The 16,429-nt window shown below is 52.0% G+C and overlaps 1 protein-coding gene across 1 annotated transcript; it reads left to right on the forward strand.

The window, feature by feature from the left end:
- Window positions 1-4,419: 4,419 nt before the first annotated feature.
- On the forward strand, window positions 4,420-7,963 carry LOC123095600 (FT-interacting protein 3-like). Its single transcript, XM_044517119.1, has one exon. It carries the CDS (start codon window positions 4,637-4,639, stop codon window positions 7,757-7,759), a length of 3,123 nt encoding a protein of 1,040 aa, XP_044373054.1. The 5' UTR covers window positions 4,420-4,636; the 3' UTR covers window positions 7,760-7,963.
- The last annotated feature ends 8,466 nt before the right edge of the window (window positions 7,964-16,429 follow it).

Raw genomic sequence — 16,429 nt, forward strand, 5'->3', positions numbered from 1 at the left:
AGTGTTATGGTATCCACCATCGTCTGTCCATACACAACGTGATATGATGACGGAGAAATCGAAATACGAAAAATGATACTTTCAGCCTGCAGTTGGTCTCATACACACTATAACTAAATAATATCCATGTCTTTCTTCATCATATATATGAGTTTTGCTTCCGTGCAACCTCCTTCAAAAATTTGCACAAATCTTAAAGTTACTTAAAAAAAAGGCTATCGCCATATCAGCTTGCAGCTCGAGGATATTGAATAGATTGATTTGGATAGAAAAGAATATTTATTATCCTTGATTGAAGGGGTATTTCCTAATCGCCATTTTTAGCCCGCATCAGAATCCGTAAACTTTTCAACGGGTGTATGGAAGCAAAGTTCCATCATATATAAAAGAAAAGAAGGGAATCTGGCGTTCATAGTGACGGCAGCATTTGGCTTCTAGCTGCAGATTAATTAACGGTGACAAAAAAGCATCAGCCTGACGGAACGACAGAACATTACATCCCTAAGTAACACAGTAAATTGTTTATCTTTTTGGAGTAATTAAGTTGTTCAACACAATAGACAAGGCACAAGGTATGGGCCGGAACAAGTGAATCCATGGCGTTTCTTGGCTTGTGGCTAGTACATTCGTGCCGTTGAGGAGGATGGAGAGTTTTCTTTTTTTGCAAAAAGGAAAAGAAAATTGAAGACCGGGAGATGTGCACGGCCTGGCACGTAGTAACACATGTGCGTACGTGTCCACTGTGCAGCTTGTACGGCATTGCACTACTATACTATACGTACAACTACAACAAACAAAACGACGATGAGATGAGAACGATCATGGAAGGTGAGCAAACTGATCCAGTCCGGACACAACAACATGGGCTTAATCAGCCTCAAGCAGTCGACAGTAGTAATAGTAGTAGTTAATTAACAAGAAGACGGTTTGTTTAAGCGAGCTGGTGGCCACAAGCCATGCATGCGCGCGCACCAGACATGTGTTGGGCTCGGCGGAGGCGGTTGCGGCATGCACATGCACATGCACGAGCCGGTGAGTCAGCAGCATACATGCAGCATGCAGGTGCCAGCCCCATGCATGCACAAGCTACACTGCATATATACTTGCTCCCTTCCTAAATCTAAGTCTTTTTAGACATTTCAAATGGCAACACCATACGGATGTAGGTAGACATATTTTAGAGCGTAGATTCATCCACTTTGCTCCGTATGTAGTCATTTGTTAGAATCACTAAAAAAACTTATATTTAGAAACGGAGGTAGTATTTTCTTCCAAAAAAAGAATAAAATTAAGAAGAGGTCTCCAAGCTGCACTGTATGGCGTATTTCCATCGACGCCTCGTGCCTTTTGGTATACGGTAGTATATTCCATTCGAATCCATTCCGTTCAGGTAGGTGCTGTACCACACATAGTGCAGTACACGTACCATTTCAGGCACTCACAGTCACAGTGCTAGCCCTCCAGTACTGTACCCAGTCCCATGCAAAAAAGAAAAGTACTGTACACAGTGCAGCACACGTTGCGACCGGTGCGTCCGTACGCTCTGCGTCAGCGGATAACTGGGTCGCCTGCGCTCGTGCGCCCCCGAAGTAGACGTTGCGAGCCTGCGGGTTCAGGCTACCCGCCACCGACCGCATAGTGGGTTCTGCCGGGAGCCATAACCCACAGCCATTTGAATGAAGGTGACAAGGAGTTTATTACATGCATCACCGGTGGACGATGCAACTTTTGGCAGTGGCGAGCATTAGGGCCGTTTAATTGGCGATATTCGGCAAAGGTGGCAATGCCTTTTCGGCCGCACCAGGGCTACCACGACTTTGAGTCCTGGACGGATAGCTATCCTGGGCACTGGAGACCGAGTGCCATTTTTTTTTCGAGAAAATTTTCAATCTATTCTCTTATATCATAGCAGTACAACAAATAATAGAAATAATAAAAATTACATCCAGATCCATAGACCACCTAGCAACGACTACAATCACTGAAGCGAGCCGAAAGCGCGCCGCCGTCATCACCCTTCCCTCGCCGAAGTCTGGCACAACTTGTTGTAGTAGACAGCCGGGAAGTCGTCGTGCTAAGGCCCCGTAGGACCAGCGCACCAGAACAGCAACCGCCGCTGATGAAGAATAACGTAGATCGAAACATAGACAAACCACAACCAGATCCGAGCAAATCCACTGAGGATGGATCCGCCGGAGACACACCTCCACACGCCCACCAACGATGCTAGACGCACCACCGGAATGGGGACTAGGCGGGGAGACCTTTATTCCACCGAGTGCCATTGACACGTACACACGTTGGGGATTTTTTTTTTAAACTATGATGTTTTTCATAGCAAATTCGAAAACTATACGCCCTAATGCATAAAAATCGAAACTATGACCCCATCGGCCTTCTGTTGGCCGAAGAGGGACATTTCGGCCTATCGTTGGCCGAAGGGGGCTCTTCAGCCTCCCGTTGGCCGAAGAGTGCCCAGCTGGGCCGAAGATAGTATTTTCGGGTTTTCGTTGGCCGAAGAGCACTCTTCGGCTTCCCGTTGGCTGAAAAGTGTCAGGGGCACAAAACGTAATTAATATGCCCTCTAATGAAAAAGTTATCAACATGAAAAATCTTCGCCTCGCCGAAACGGTTTATTTTGATATAAAAGTTGTCTTAATCCGATATCGTATGCAACCTATAGAGCCAAAACAAGGTCAGGGGCAGAAGTTGCAGAGTTACTTTCGACAGACCGAATGGATGTGAGAAAATTTGTCACGGGACACCCGGTGCACTCGGTGAGACCGTGTGGAATACGAAAGAGTACACAAATTTGGTCACGTTCACTCAGTGAGACCGAACCAAACCACTCGGAGGCTCCGAATGAATCCGAAAAATTGCCAAAAAGAATCATCATAGTTTCAAAAAAATCCATGTTGGGCACTTGGGCTCCATGTGACAATGCCTTCCTTTTTTATCGGGGCTACCACGTGGAAAGGCGACAACTATCCTGGACAACGGAGAGTGCCATTGAAGACAAATACGTTGGGCACTTGGGCACCATGGATTGGTACAACTTTTGGATGAAATGATTGGTGTGCGAAACATAACATTGGGTACCTAACCTGTGCGACGCGATCGAGTAGACATCTTAGCTGCAGTAGACTTGTGCTGTTGTGCACAACATGATGATCCGCGGACAAACCTCACGCCCACGGCCCCGTTAATTAGGATGTGCGTTTGATTGATCCATCTATGGTTACTCTATTGCTCGCTCCGTTTCAAGGTACTCATTCTATTTCAAAATAAGCGTCCATAGCTTATTACAACTTTATACTAAAGCTATATTAAATCAGCGACACTTATTTGAACGGACGGAGTATATTAATTTTCTCAAACGGATTTAAATCTCATCTGGATGAGAATTACTAAAGTCTCATCTAACTCCCTCTCTCAAAAGTCAACTTTGGTATGGTTGACCCAGTAAGCCACCGGACGCTTTAAAAATCGCTCGAGGGTTAACTCAAGCATTCCCTTGTTGATTGGCGACATTCAGTTATGGCTTTTGGCAGTGGCTAGCATAGGACCATTTAATTGGCAATATTGACAAATTGCCTTTTCCATCAATAGTTACTGTACTATATTACTCACTCCATTCCAATGTATATTAGTAGTTCTTTTATTAAATGTCAAACATTTCTATGGTTGGCCAAGTAAACCTACCACCCCTCTAAAATGTCTCGAGTGTTCGCCTGGAAGGGCGAGCATTCCGTTGTGCAATTCCAACTTGAACTGGAAAATGATTTGCACTTGGGAAGAAACTTGATGGTCATGTCACCGTGGACATCGACCCGGTTTTGCAAAGCTCTTTATATGAAAAATGGACGTGGCTCTAGCGGAACAATCCTCGGTTGGGTGGCCACTATAGCGGTTAGCCAAAGTCAAGGGAGTGGTTACCGATCGAGATACACTGGTAGTACGTAAATATTAATTTACATTCTTTATGCATAAGAATATGATCGTTTTCATAATTTTGTTGTTGTTGTTGTCTTTGTCCAAATCTGACCTCTGTCTTTTGATTGTTCCATGAAGCAAGTCATGAAGACCCCTAGGCCATCGCCTTTTCACTAAAAAGACCCTAGGCTCACAAAGTCAATCACAACCACGTCCCTAGCAAAAAAATAATTCACAAACATATGAAATTCGTTGCAAACCGAGCGCGATTAAAAAAAAACGTGAAGCAGAGACACAAGCGCCACACGACTCCCACGGCCGGGGGTTTGGTCGCCGGCATTTCCGGCGGCGTCGCGTCACTACCGTTGCCGTTGAAACACCACCGGTCTCCCGTCCACGTGGCACCCACCCCCGTCCTACGTGTCCCCGGCCCCACCTCTCCCGGCCGTTGCCTCCTCCCTTTTAAACCCCCGGCGCCACCCCGCCTCTCTCCAGTCACTCACCGTCCGCTCCCCGCCGTCAACCTCCCTCCAACGGTCATATCCCCATCCCCATCACTCCCCATCGCTCTCACCACTCATCCCACAGATTTCTCCCAGATTCGATCGACCCCCGCAGCCTTTAATCAATCACCTTTCCGCGGCCAAGAAGCTTCCAGGATCGGATCCCGGCGAGGGGAAGCCAAGCTCTACTTGCTCCAGCCATGGTGGAGATGGAGGAGGGGGCGCGGCGGCGGGTGGTGGTGGAGGTGTGCAACGCGCGGAACCTGATGCCCAAGGACGGGCAGGGCACGGCGTGCGCCTACGCGGTCGTCGACTTCGACGGCCAGCGCCGCCGCACCGCCACGCGCCCGCGGGACCTCAACCCGCACTGGGGCGAGCGCCTCGAGTTCCCCGTCCACCACCCGGGCGCCATGGCCGACACGCTCGAGCTCAACGTCTACAACGACAAGAAGGCCGTCGCCGGGTCCGGCCGCCGCGGGGGCACCTTCCTCGGCAAGGTCAAGGTGGCCGCCGCCTCCTTCGCCAGGGCCGGGGACGAGGCGCTCGTCTACTACCCGCTCGAGAAGCGCAGCGTCTTCTCGCAGATCAAGGGCGAGATCGGCCTCAAGATTTGGTTCGTCGACGACCCGCCACCCGCCCCTGCTGCCCCTGCCCCCGCGCCCGAGGGGGAGAAGGCTCAGGCCGGTGATGCCGCCCCTGCGGACAAGAAGGACCCCGCCGAGGCTGCTGCTGCTGCTGCTCCTGCCGCTGCCGACGAGAAGAAGCCGGACGCAGCGGCGACCGCGGAAGAGAAGAAGGCAGAGGACGCCAAACCAGAGGAGAAGAAGCCTGAGGACGCGGGCAAGAAGAAGTCGCCTGAGAAGGGGAAGAAGAAGGACGGCGACAAGCCCAAAGACGGCGACAAGCCCAAGGAGGAGGGCAAGAAGGAGGTGGCTGTGCCGCCTTCTCCGTCCAAGGCCCCGCCGCCCTCGCCGTCCAAGATGCAGCTGGCCACGGCCGGGGTCGCCGGCGATCTCGAGATCCTCCCCCAGACCGCTGCCGAGCGGAGCATGGCCTCCTCGGGTGGCGGCAGCGCGTCCTACGACCTGGTGGACCGCGTGCCTTACCTGTTCGTCCGGCTTCTCAAGGCCAAGAAGAGTCAGGACGGCGGCGACAAGCAGCCGCTGTACGCGCAGCTCTGCATCGGCGCGCACGCCGTGCGGACCCGAGCCGCCACGGCCGCCGGCGAGTGGGACCAGGTCTTCGCGTTCCACAAGGCCAGCCTCACCGCCTCCTCGCTGGAGGTCACCGTGCACGAGGAAGCCAAGAAGCCGGAGAAGGAGGGCGAGCCCACCCCGCCGGACGCGCACCTCGGCTTCGTCTCCTTCGACCTGCAGGAAGTGCCCAAGCGGTCGCCGCCGGACAGCGCGCTCGCGCCGCAGTGGTACACCCTGGAGGGGCACGCGGAGGACGGCGCCCCGGCCTGCGACGTCATGCTCGCCGTGTGGGTCGGCACGCAGGTCGACGAGGCGTTCCAGGAAGCATGGCAGTCCGACTCCGGCGGCAACCTCGTCCACACCCGCTCCAAGGCGTATCTCTCCCCCAAGCTATGGTACCTCCGCCTCAGCGTCATCCAGGCGCAGGACCTGCGCCTGCCGTCGCCGCCGGACGCCAAGGCGAAGCAGTTCGGCCCCACCTTCCCGGAGCTGTACGTCAAGGCGCAGCTGGGCGCCCAGGTGTTCAAGACCGGCCGCATCGCGCTCGGCAGCGCCGCGGCCGGGGCGTCCAACCCGAGCTGGAACGAGGACCTGCTCTTCGTCGCCGCCGAGCCCTTCGACCCTTTCCTCACCGTCGCCGTGGAGGACGTCTTCTCCGGGCAGCCCGTCGGCCAGGCGCGCGTGCCTCTCTCCACGGTGCACCGCCGCTCCGACGACCGCGTCGAGCCGCCCTCGCGCTGGCTCAACCTCTGCGGCGACGAGGCCCGGCCCTACGCCGGCCGGGTGCACGTCCGCGTCTGCCTCGAGGGCGGCTACCACGTGCTGGACGAGGCGGCCAACGTGGCCAGCGACGTACGCGCCGCCTCCAAGCAGCTCTCCAAGCCGCCCGTGGGCATGCTGGAGGTGGGCGTCCGCGGCGCCTCCAACCTGGTGCCTATGAAGATCGCCAAGGACGGCGCCAGCGGCTCCACGGACGCCTACGTCGTGCTCAAGTACGGGCCCAAGTGGGCGCGCACCCGCACCATTCTCGACCAATTCAACCCGCGCTGGAACGAGCAGTACGCCTGGGACGTCTTCGACCCATGCACCGTGCTCTCCATCGCCGTCTTCGACAACGCCAGGTACACCGCCTCGCCCGGAAAGAAGGACGCCCGCATCGGCAAGCTCCGCATCCGGCTCTCCACGCTGGACACCAACCGAGTCTACTCCATCAACTACGCGCTCACAGCGGTGCACCCCGTCGGCGTGCGCAAGATGGGCGAGCTGGAGCTGGCCATCCGCTTCACCTGCCCGTCCTGGCTCACGCTGATGCAGGCGTACGGCAGCCCGCTGCTGCCGCGCATGCACTACGTCAAGCCGCTGGGCCCTGCGCAGCAGGACGTGCTGCGCCACACCGCCATGCGCATCGTGTCCGGCCGCCTCGCGCGCTCCGAGCCGCCGCTGGGGCCGGAGGTGGTGCAGTACATGCTGGACACGGACACGCACGCCTGGAGCATGCGCCGGAGCAAGGCCAACTGGTTCCGCGTCGTCGGCTGCCTCTCCCACCTCGCCACCGCCGTTAGGTGGGGTCATCGGGTGCGCACCTGGGAGCACTCGCCCACCACCGTCCTCGTCCACATGCTGCTCGTCGCCGTCGTGCTCTGCCCGGAGATGATCCTGCCCACCGTCTGCCTCTACCTCTTCCTCGTCCTCCTCTGGCGCTACCGCTGGCGCCCCCGCGAGCCGGCCGGCATGGACCCGCGCCTCTCCCACGTCGACAGCGTCAGCCCCGACGAGCTGGACGAGGAGTTCGACGGCCTCCCCTCCGCCCGCCCCGCCGACGTCGTCCGGGCGCGCTACGACCGGCTGCGCGCCGTGGCCGGGCGCGCGCAGACGCTGCTCGGCGACGTGGCGGCCCAGGGGGAGCGCGTGGAGGCGCTGCTGTCATGGCGCGACCCGCGCGCCACGGGGGTGTTCGCCGTCGCCTGCCTGCTGGCCGCGCTGGTGCTCTACGCCGTGCCGTTCAAGGCGCTGCTGCTGGGCATGGGCTTCTTCTACCTCCGCCACCCCAGGTTCCGCGGCGACATGCCCTCCGCCGGATTCAACTTCTTCCGCCGCCTCCCCTCGCTCTCCGACCGGGTGCTCTAGCCAGGATCGATCGATCGTTGTTTTTCTTTGAGCTTGCTTAGTGTTGCTGTACTGATCCATTGCTGCTGCTGCTGCTTAGTGGGATCATCGTTTAATTTGATCATTTGTTTGCACACAGAAAGAAAGCCTCTGAGGCCTACTTAGTGATGCTAATCTCAATAATAATAAAGATGGCTGCTGCCTAGTGTATTCTTTGATTCAGAATCAGAGTCTTGATGATCATGATCCTGAAAATAAGACTGCTTTATGTTGTAAAACAGTGAAGAGTCAACTGAACTTGAATACATTCTACAGCTTCCTGAAGAAAAGAAAGAAGATGTGTACATCTTCATGGCTTATCAATGCACACATTCTACTGCTTACTGAAGAAACAAGATGTACTGATCATCTTGCAGGCTCGCCACACTTACCTAATCGCACACCACTTACTTACTAAATTACTCCTTTGTTCAGCTCACCCTTTGCACTTGCACTTGCCGACTGATGTGTCACTGAGATCTATGCAGCCTTGTTGACACTGAGGTGAGCATTGCATTGCATTGCACGCATGCTGATGGTTTAGCAGAGTCTTCACGTGCATGCCTTTTCCCGCCATGTGGGAGGCAGGATTCAGGATTTCGGACAAAAAACTAGAGAAATTCATTTGCTTGGGCTCATATACACGTAGTACGTACTGGGAGCACCTGCAGGGAAAATCATGGCTTGCGGCAGCCACAGCGGGACTGGGAGTGAGGAACTGGCAGGTAGTGAGTGGGTGCGTGATCCTGTGCGCGCACTGAAAATGATGTGACGGCCTGATCTAGGATAGGAGCTCGCCTTTTCGTGAAGCTCAAAGTGTTTATCTTGTCGGGTGGGCTGTTTTTTTTGGAACGGAATCCATCTGTAACGGTTGTTATTAGCTACAGTACACTAGTTCAGGGGAGGAGTCTGATGCAAGATTTTCTTCAAATTTTACGCGATCAGGCCTCAAAAGCTTCGAACGGTAGTTAGTTCCCAAACTGTTTTTTTTTTTGGATTCAAGGCTCAACAATATCATAAGGACCTCCTCATTTCCCTATACAATTGAACAAAATACACCAAAAGAAGATGGGGGTGCAGTTTCCAGAGAACAAATACACCAAAGTACTTAATTTATACTCCCTCCGTCCCAAAATAAGTGTCTCAACTTTGTACTAACTTTAGAGGGAGTAGTAAGGATGTGGAAGCTACGTCACGCAGTCGATGCTGTAGTAGTAAAAGTTTATCCCAAACGCAGAGCGTGTTGCCCGACTCCTCCCGTGTCGCCCCTGCGCGGCGACCGGGGGGAACCCTAGCGCCGCCGCGTCCTCGTCCCTCCCCCAACCTCTCCTCCTCGCCGCCGCCGGGCAAAGCCCGGTCGGCGTCGGCGGCGGCAGGATCTCTTCTCCCACGGCTCGCTGGATTTGGCGCGGGCGGATCGCGGCGGTGGTTGGCGGCGCGCTGGAGGCGGGACGCGCCAGCGCGGGCTTGGGGGCGACGGCAGTTTCCCCTGGTGTGCGTGGGAGTCCCTTCGGGGCGCGCGGCGGCGGCCCTCGGCGGCGCTCCGGCGTGTGCAGGCGGCGGAGGTCCCTGTGCGCGGTCGGCGGCTCCGTCTCTGACCCGGACGCCGCGGGGGATGGCGGCGGCCCGGCGTGGCCGGCGATCTGGATGCGGTGGTGCCGGCGGCTCGCTGATCTGCCGGTGCTCCAGGGTTCTGCCTGGTGGTGCTGGTGGTGACGGCGGCCCGTGCACGAGAGTTGGATCCCTTCGAACTGATCTGGGTGAAAACTTGCTTTCGGCGTCTGCTAAGGCCGGCGGTGGCGGCGCTATCTGCGCCGTTCCCTTCTTGAAGGCATCGCCGTGGAGAAGTTCGAGGCCACTCTCTGCTACCTCTGGGGGAAACCCTAGATCGGATGATCGGATGACGGCGGCGCTCTGGTGTCGTTCCTCCCATGGGGGCGTCATTCTTGAAGGTACACACGTGATCGAGGGACCAGAGGGCGGATTCTTTGGTGGAGGGGTGCTTCATCCTACACACTGATGGAGACGGATCTTGACGGCGTGGCGCAGTGCAGATTCGGAGTTCGCTGTGGGAGGATGGACTCGCGCAAGAGGACGACGCTGTCGGGCGTCGTGGTGGCGTCGATGGCACAGAGACCTGGCACGGTACATGCAACAGTACAACTCTGAAGATGGATTGGTGGCAGGTGGCTGCGGTGGCCTCATACCCGGCAGGCGTCCTGGTTGAGGAGTGCGCCGGACTGGTAGGTGCCCCATACCCGGCAGGCGTCCTGGTTGGGACCCCAGGTCTTAGATGTTTAGGTTTGGCTGCGATGTCTGTTTGGTATTAGGCCCAGACTATCTGCGCCCCTTCATCAATTGGATAGGTGTAGCGACAGTTGTTGCTTAGACGGTGGCTTTAGTCTTGCTGTTGTATGGCTTCGTAAGGTCTTGTAAGAATAATTAATAAAGTGGCCATATGCATCGCCCAGATGCAGAGGCCGGGGGTCATCCTCCTTTTCTAAAAAAAAATACATTGGCTAAATGAGTTTCTAAGATAAAGCTTAGGCCGCATAGTTGTGGCATGTATCTTCTTCCTTGTATGACTTTACAATCCTAAACTAAAGTTGTGATCCAAACACTTTTATATTTCTTTACAAAGGAAGTATATAAAAAAATGACCAGCAACGTTCGCAGAAATAGTTACATCCAGTCTGATGGAAAAAGAATTAACTTTACTGTCAAGTTTCTTCTGTTGACAACTAACATACTCTAGGTTGTTTTTATTTCAAAAATAATAAAATACTGGCAGAATATATTTGGATGGCCAAGGGTTCGGAAATAGATGCCTACTTATCTCCCTAGGAATCAATTTTTTTCTTGTCCACTGTCAGATCTGAGACAAAAGAGTTATTGTTCCATTTGCAAATGGTCATCATATTCATAAAATTATGTATGTTATAGAAAAGAAATATTCTTCTGAATTTCTTGGGACACATTTGGATTGAATCCCGAGGAAAACACAATAGATTGTTTTGGCAAATGAGTGAGCTCTTTGAGAGAGGTAGCTGAGATGACAGAAGAAGCATATAGTGTGTGTGTACGTCGTTGGCGAGCGCGGGCAGGCAGGCCAGAGGTGGGGAGCTGGGCGGTCGGGGTGGACGGGACGCTTTGGCGGAGATCCGCTCAAGGCTGGAGGAGAGCATGGAGGAGGCCGTGGCCTGGAGCACTAGTAGAAAAAGGGGCTTTTACCCCGGTTGGTAAGGGCCTTTTGTCCCGGTTTTCGAACCGGGACTAAAGGGTCGTTACTAAAGCCCTAACCCTTTAGTCCCGGTTCTTACACGAACCGGGACAGAATGTCCTCCACGTGGCCGCTGCTGCCAGCCCAGGCAGGGGGGACCAATAGGCATCCACGCGTCAGCATTTCAGGGGCTGGGGTTTTTGTTTTTTTTTGAAGGGGGGGTTGGGGGTTTTGGGGGGTTAATTTAGGTGTTTCATATATTGTGTTAGCTAGCTAATTAATAGAGAGAAGTGTCCTCTCTTATCTCCGTGCTTGGTCGACGCTATGTACTATATACGTATGGAGAGGACTAGACACGCATACTATATGCTTACAGAGAGAAGTGATATATTCCGTCTGTTCAAAATATGTATAGCTGTTTTTGTATAGCTTTAATACAAAGTTGTATAAGCCATCACCCGCCCCTTTCCACGAAAGCTCATGTTGTAGAAGCCTTTTGCAACATAGATGACGTTGCAGGATATTTTGTTTCGTCTTCACTTTTTCAGAACACATGGATGTTGTTGTGGAAGGAAATGTTGTAGAGGAATTTGCATCTTCTCCGAACCGTTTTCCCTCCGATCTCCACAACGGGAGTCTTGTTGCGCTAAGCCTTCTACAATAAAAGGCTTTTTGCAAATCTTTTTCGAATCCTTCTATTTCCTCAGATCACTGCAACAAGGGTATTGTTGCATTCGGCTTTCTGCGTTGCAGATCTTTTATGAACCGTTTTTTTCCTCGGATCATCGGTGGTTGTGCGGGGCCAGACATTCGTGTGCGCGAGAGAGGTCGAAAGGAAAGGAACCGCTAGAGGTAGTGTTCTGTGGGCCACGCAAGACGGAGGAGGCGGCGGACGCTCGCGTGCGATCCGCCATCTAAAACGAAGCGTTTCTGGTTAAGCCCACATCAAGTTACGTTGCAAGGAAGCTTGGGGACGCACTGGAGTAGCTAGTCGAGGATTGTTCCGCAAGAGCCAAATCCATCTTCACGAGTAGCTTTGCAAAACCTGTTTGCCGATGTTCAAGATGACAAGACCATCATCAAGTAGCTAGTCGAGGATTGTTCCGCTAGAAACAACAAGGGAATGCTCGCGTCCTTCGAACTGAATTAACCCTCGAGGAATTTTTAAAGGGCCAGGTGGTTTACTGGGCCAACCATAGAAAAGTTTGACTTTTGAGAAAGGAAGTTAGATGAGACTTTGTTAATTCTCATCTAGACGAGATTTAGCAAATCTGTTTGAGAAAACTAATATGGTACCATCGGAACGGAGCGAGTGATAGAGTAACTATCGATCGGTCAAATGCCCATCCTAATTAAGGGGCGAGAAGTTTGTTCCCGGATTATCATGTCGTGCAGAAGTCTACCACAGCTAAGATACGTACTCGGTCGCATGGCATAGGTGCTCAATGTTATGTTTTGCACACCAATCAGTTCATCCAAAAGTTGTACTAAACCATGGAGCCCAAGCGCCCAGCGTACGTACTTGTGAATGGTACTCTTCGGTGTCCAGGATACTCCTTTCGTCCCATAATATAGTTCGTATAGAGTTTTTAAAAAGTTAATCTCTGATCGAGTTTATAGAGAAAACTATTTATATCTACAATGCCAAGTGGCCAAAACTTGTGAGATTTGATCTAATGATAGTTCGTATAGAATCTAATGATATATGTTTGGCATTCTAGATGTAAATGGTTTTTTGACTTTCTCCATAAATTTGATCAAAACTTGTGAGATTTGACTTTTCAAAAAATATATATAGTGCATTACATTATACTAGAACGGAGAGAGTAGTTGCTATCTTCCCACGTGGTAGCCCCCCGATCAAAAAGGGCATTGTCACATGGAGCCAAGTGGCCAACGTACGTACGTGTCAATGACATGACATTCTCCAGTGCCCATGATAGCTATCCTATCCGTCCAGGAGGTCCAGGTGCGGCCTCCAGGTGCAGGTGGTAGCCCCGGTCCGGTCGAAAAGGCATTGCCACCTTTGCCGAATATCGCCAAATTAAACGGTCCTATGCTCGCCACTGCCAAAAGCTGCATCGTCCACCGGTGATGCATGTACGTAATGTGTACCTCTGAGGTAGGAGTATAATAAACTGGTTGTCACCTTCATTCGAATGGCTGGCTCATGCATGGCTCCCGGCAGAACCCACTATGCGGTCGGTGGCGGGTAGCCTGAACCCGCAGGCTCGCAACGTCTACTTCGGGGGCGCACGAGCGCAGGCGACCCAGTTATCCGCTGACGCAGAGCGTACGGACGCACCGGTCGCAACGTGTGCTGCACTGTGTACAGTACTTTTCTTTTTTGCATGGGACTGGGTACAGTACTGGAGGGCTAGCACTGTGACTGTGAGTGCCTGAAATGGTACGTGTACTGCACTATGTGTGGTACAGCACCTACCTGAACGGAATGGATTCGAATGGAATATACTGCTCCGTTCCATAATATAAAAACGCTTTTAACACTAGAGTAGTGTTAAAAATGTTTTTATATTATGGGACAGAGGGAGTACCATATACCAAAAGGCCATACGGTGCAGCTTGGAGACCTCTTCGTAATTTTATTCTTTTTTTTTTGCGGGGAGGAAAATATATATGCAGTGTAGCTTGTGCATGCATGCTGCTGACTCACCGGCTCGTGCATGTGCATGCCGCAACCGCCCCCGATTTGGATCTGCCCCGCCGAGCCCAACACATGGTGCGTGCGCATGCATGGCTTGTGGCCTTGTGCAGAAGCTCATCGATCATGGCCACCAGCTTTGCTTAAACAAATCGGTTTCTTGTTAATCAATTATTATTATTACTGTCGACTGTTTGAGGCTAATTAAGCCCATGTTGTCGTGTCTGGACGGGATCAGTTTGCTCACCCTGGACGATCGATCTCATCTCATCGTCGTTTTGTTTGTTGTAGTTGTACGTATAGTATAGTAGTGCAATGCCGTACAAGCTGCACGGTGGACACGTACGCACATCCGCCACGTGCCGAACCGCGCACATCTCTTCATTTCATCTTTCTTTTCCTTTTTTGCGAAAATCTATCCGTCCTCCTCAACGGCACGAATGTACTGGCCAGAAACCAAGAAACGCCATGGATTCACTTGTTTCCATACCCTGTACCTTGTCTATATCGTGTTTAACAACTTATTATTGTATTTACCTGCAAAAAGATAAACAATTTACTGTGTTACTTAGGGATGTAATGCTCTGTCGGCCCGTCACCTGCATGCAGTGTAGCTTGTGCATGCATGGGGCCCGAGACCACCCAACACGTGAAAAATCACAAAACTGGCCCTTTGGCCGAAGTTCAGCACAAAATGGCCCTTTTTTAAAAATATTTTATAAAATGGCCCTACACGCATGACGCCCGCACCCGGGGCGCCATGCTAGATACCATAACGCCTCGGTCAAGGGCGCCATAGTGGTCAGCGCTGACTTGCCACGTTGGCAGGGATGCCACCATGGCGCCCCAGGCCAGGGCGCCGTGCTGATGGTCATGACGCCCCTGCTCAGGGCGCCATGCCCCTTGCGTGAACAAAACAGAGTCTCCCCTGTTTTCCCCTCCACATACCCTCACTTTCCCCCTTCTCCACCCCGGCCGCCCCACTCAATCCCCTACCTAATGCCCACAAAATTTCGTGGATCGGAGCTCCAAATCGGTGATTTAACCGTTCCTTCGACCCCTCAAGGTATTCTCCATCATTCCTCCTCTTTTTGTTGGTTGAAATCTCCACATTGTGGGGATTTGGGGAAACCCTAGGTCATCCAATTTTGCTATTTTTGTTGATGCATTTTGTTGTTTATGATTCTAGATGGCGAGGATCGTCAATGTGCATCATGTGGACTTTGTCTCCTTTGAGAAGGGAGACGCGGAGTATGGTGACCCGAAGAAGAAGCCGGTAGTGATGGTGTTTCCCACAAGTCCTAGCCTTGAGGAGGTTTTGGTTGAGCTTCGAAGAAGGTTGAATTGGATGGAAGAAAGCGATGGAGTAGACTTAATCGGAAGGTATAATGTTGGGTATGGGCAACATATTCGTTGGAAGATAATGCCTCTTCACTCCGAGTTTCATTGGGAAGCATATAAAGAGAGTGTGTTGGCCTCACAAGATAAATCATTTGAGTTATTTGCCATAAAGGTTGTTCGTGCTCGGCTGCACATTGATTTGAATCGGTGTGCATCTTCATATGATGTTAGAAGCCCGGTTCGAGATTCAACACATGTCATTCCGGATGTGCATGACACAACAATGAGCCAACCTCCAATGACCCAGTCAGCGCCGACGCGCATGGCGCCACTAACCGAGGCGTTATGGTATCTAGCATGGCGCCCCAGGTGCAGGCGTCATGCGTGTAGGGCCATTTTGTGAAATATTTTCAAAAGAGGGCCCTTTTATGCTGAACTTCGGCCAAAGGGCCAGTTTTGTGATTTTTCACGCCCAACACATATCTGGTGCGTGGTGTGCATGCATGGCTCGTGGCCTTGTGCAGAAGCTCATCGATCATGGCCACCAGCTCGCTTAAACAAATCGTCTTCTTGTTAATTCATTATTATTATTGTTACTGGCGACTGTTTGAGGATAATTAAGCCCATGTTGTTGTGTCTGGACACTGGATCAGTTAGCTCACCCTCGCATCCATGATCGAGCTCATCTCATCGTCGTTTTGTTTGTTGCATGCATAGTATAGTAGTGCAATGCCGTACAAGCTGCACAGTGGACACGTACGCACATGTGCTACTACGTGCCACAGGCCGTGCACATCTCTCCGTCTTCATTTTTCTTCTCCTTTTTTGCAAAAAAACTCTCCATCCTCCTCAACGGCACAAATGTACTTCCCCGCAAAAAAAAAAAAAAAGAGCACAGATGTACTAGCCAGAAACCAAAAAACCATGGGTTCACTTGTTTCCATACATTGTACCTTGTCTATCGTGTTTAATAACTTATTACTGTATTTACCCGCAGAAAAAAATAAATTAGCTTACTGTGTTACTTAGGGATGCATGTATGTTCTGTCGGCCCGTCAGGCTGATGCTTTTTTGTTACCGTTAATTAGTCTCTGCAGGTTGAAGCCAAACGCTGCCGTCCTTAACGCTAGATTTCCTTCTCTTCTTTTATGTATAGTGTATATAGAACTTTGCTTCCGTGCAAAAAAAAAAACAGAAATATTATTTTCCAAGTTATAGTGTGTTTGAGAGATTAAGTGAGCGGCTGATATTACTTTGCCCGAAAACGGACCTCCGGACCACTCCATGGATCGATGTAGTACCACATCGGATTGCAAAAGTGAACAAAATTGTCCGGTCAGACATATATCGGAGTTTTGCGGGTCTCTCTTGGAGATGCCCTTGCACCCATGGTCCACCCAAAAGGAAGGCGGGGCCCGCGCTTATGTAG

The sequence above is a fragment of the Triticum aestivum genome, chromosome 4D (genome assembly GCF_018294505.1).
Source record: "Triticum aestivum cultivar Chinese Spring chromosome 4D, IWGSC CS RefSeq v2.1, whole genome shotgun sequence".
Lineage (NCBI taxonomy): Eukaryota > Viridiplantae > Streptophyta > Magnoliopsida > Poales > Poaceae > Triticum > Triticum aestivum.

What these genes read in the sequence shown, in the direction of transcription:
- LOC123095600 (XM_044517119.1), top strand. Translation starts at nt 4,637, where the DNA reads ATGGTGGAGATGGAGGAGGGGGCGCGGCGGCGGGTGGTGGTGGAGGTG.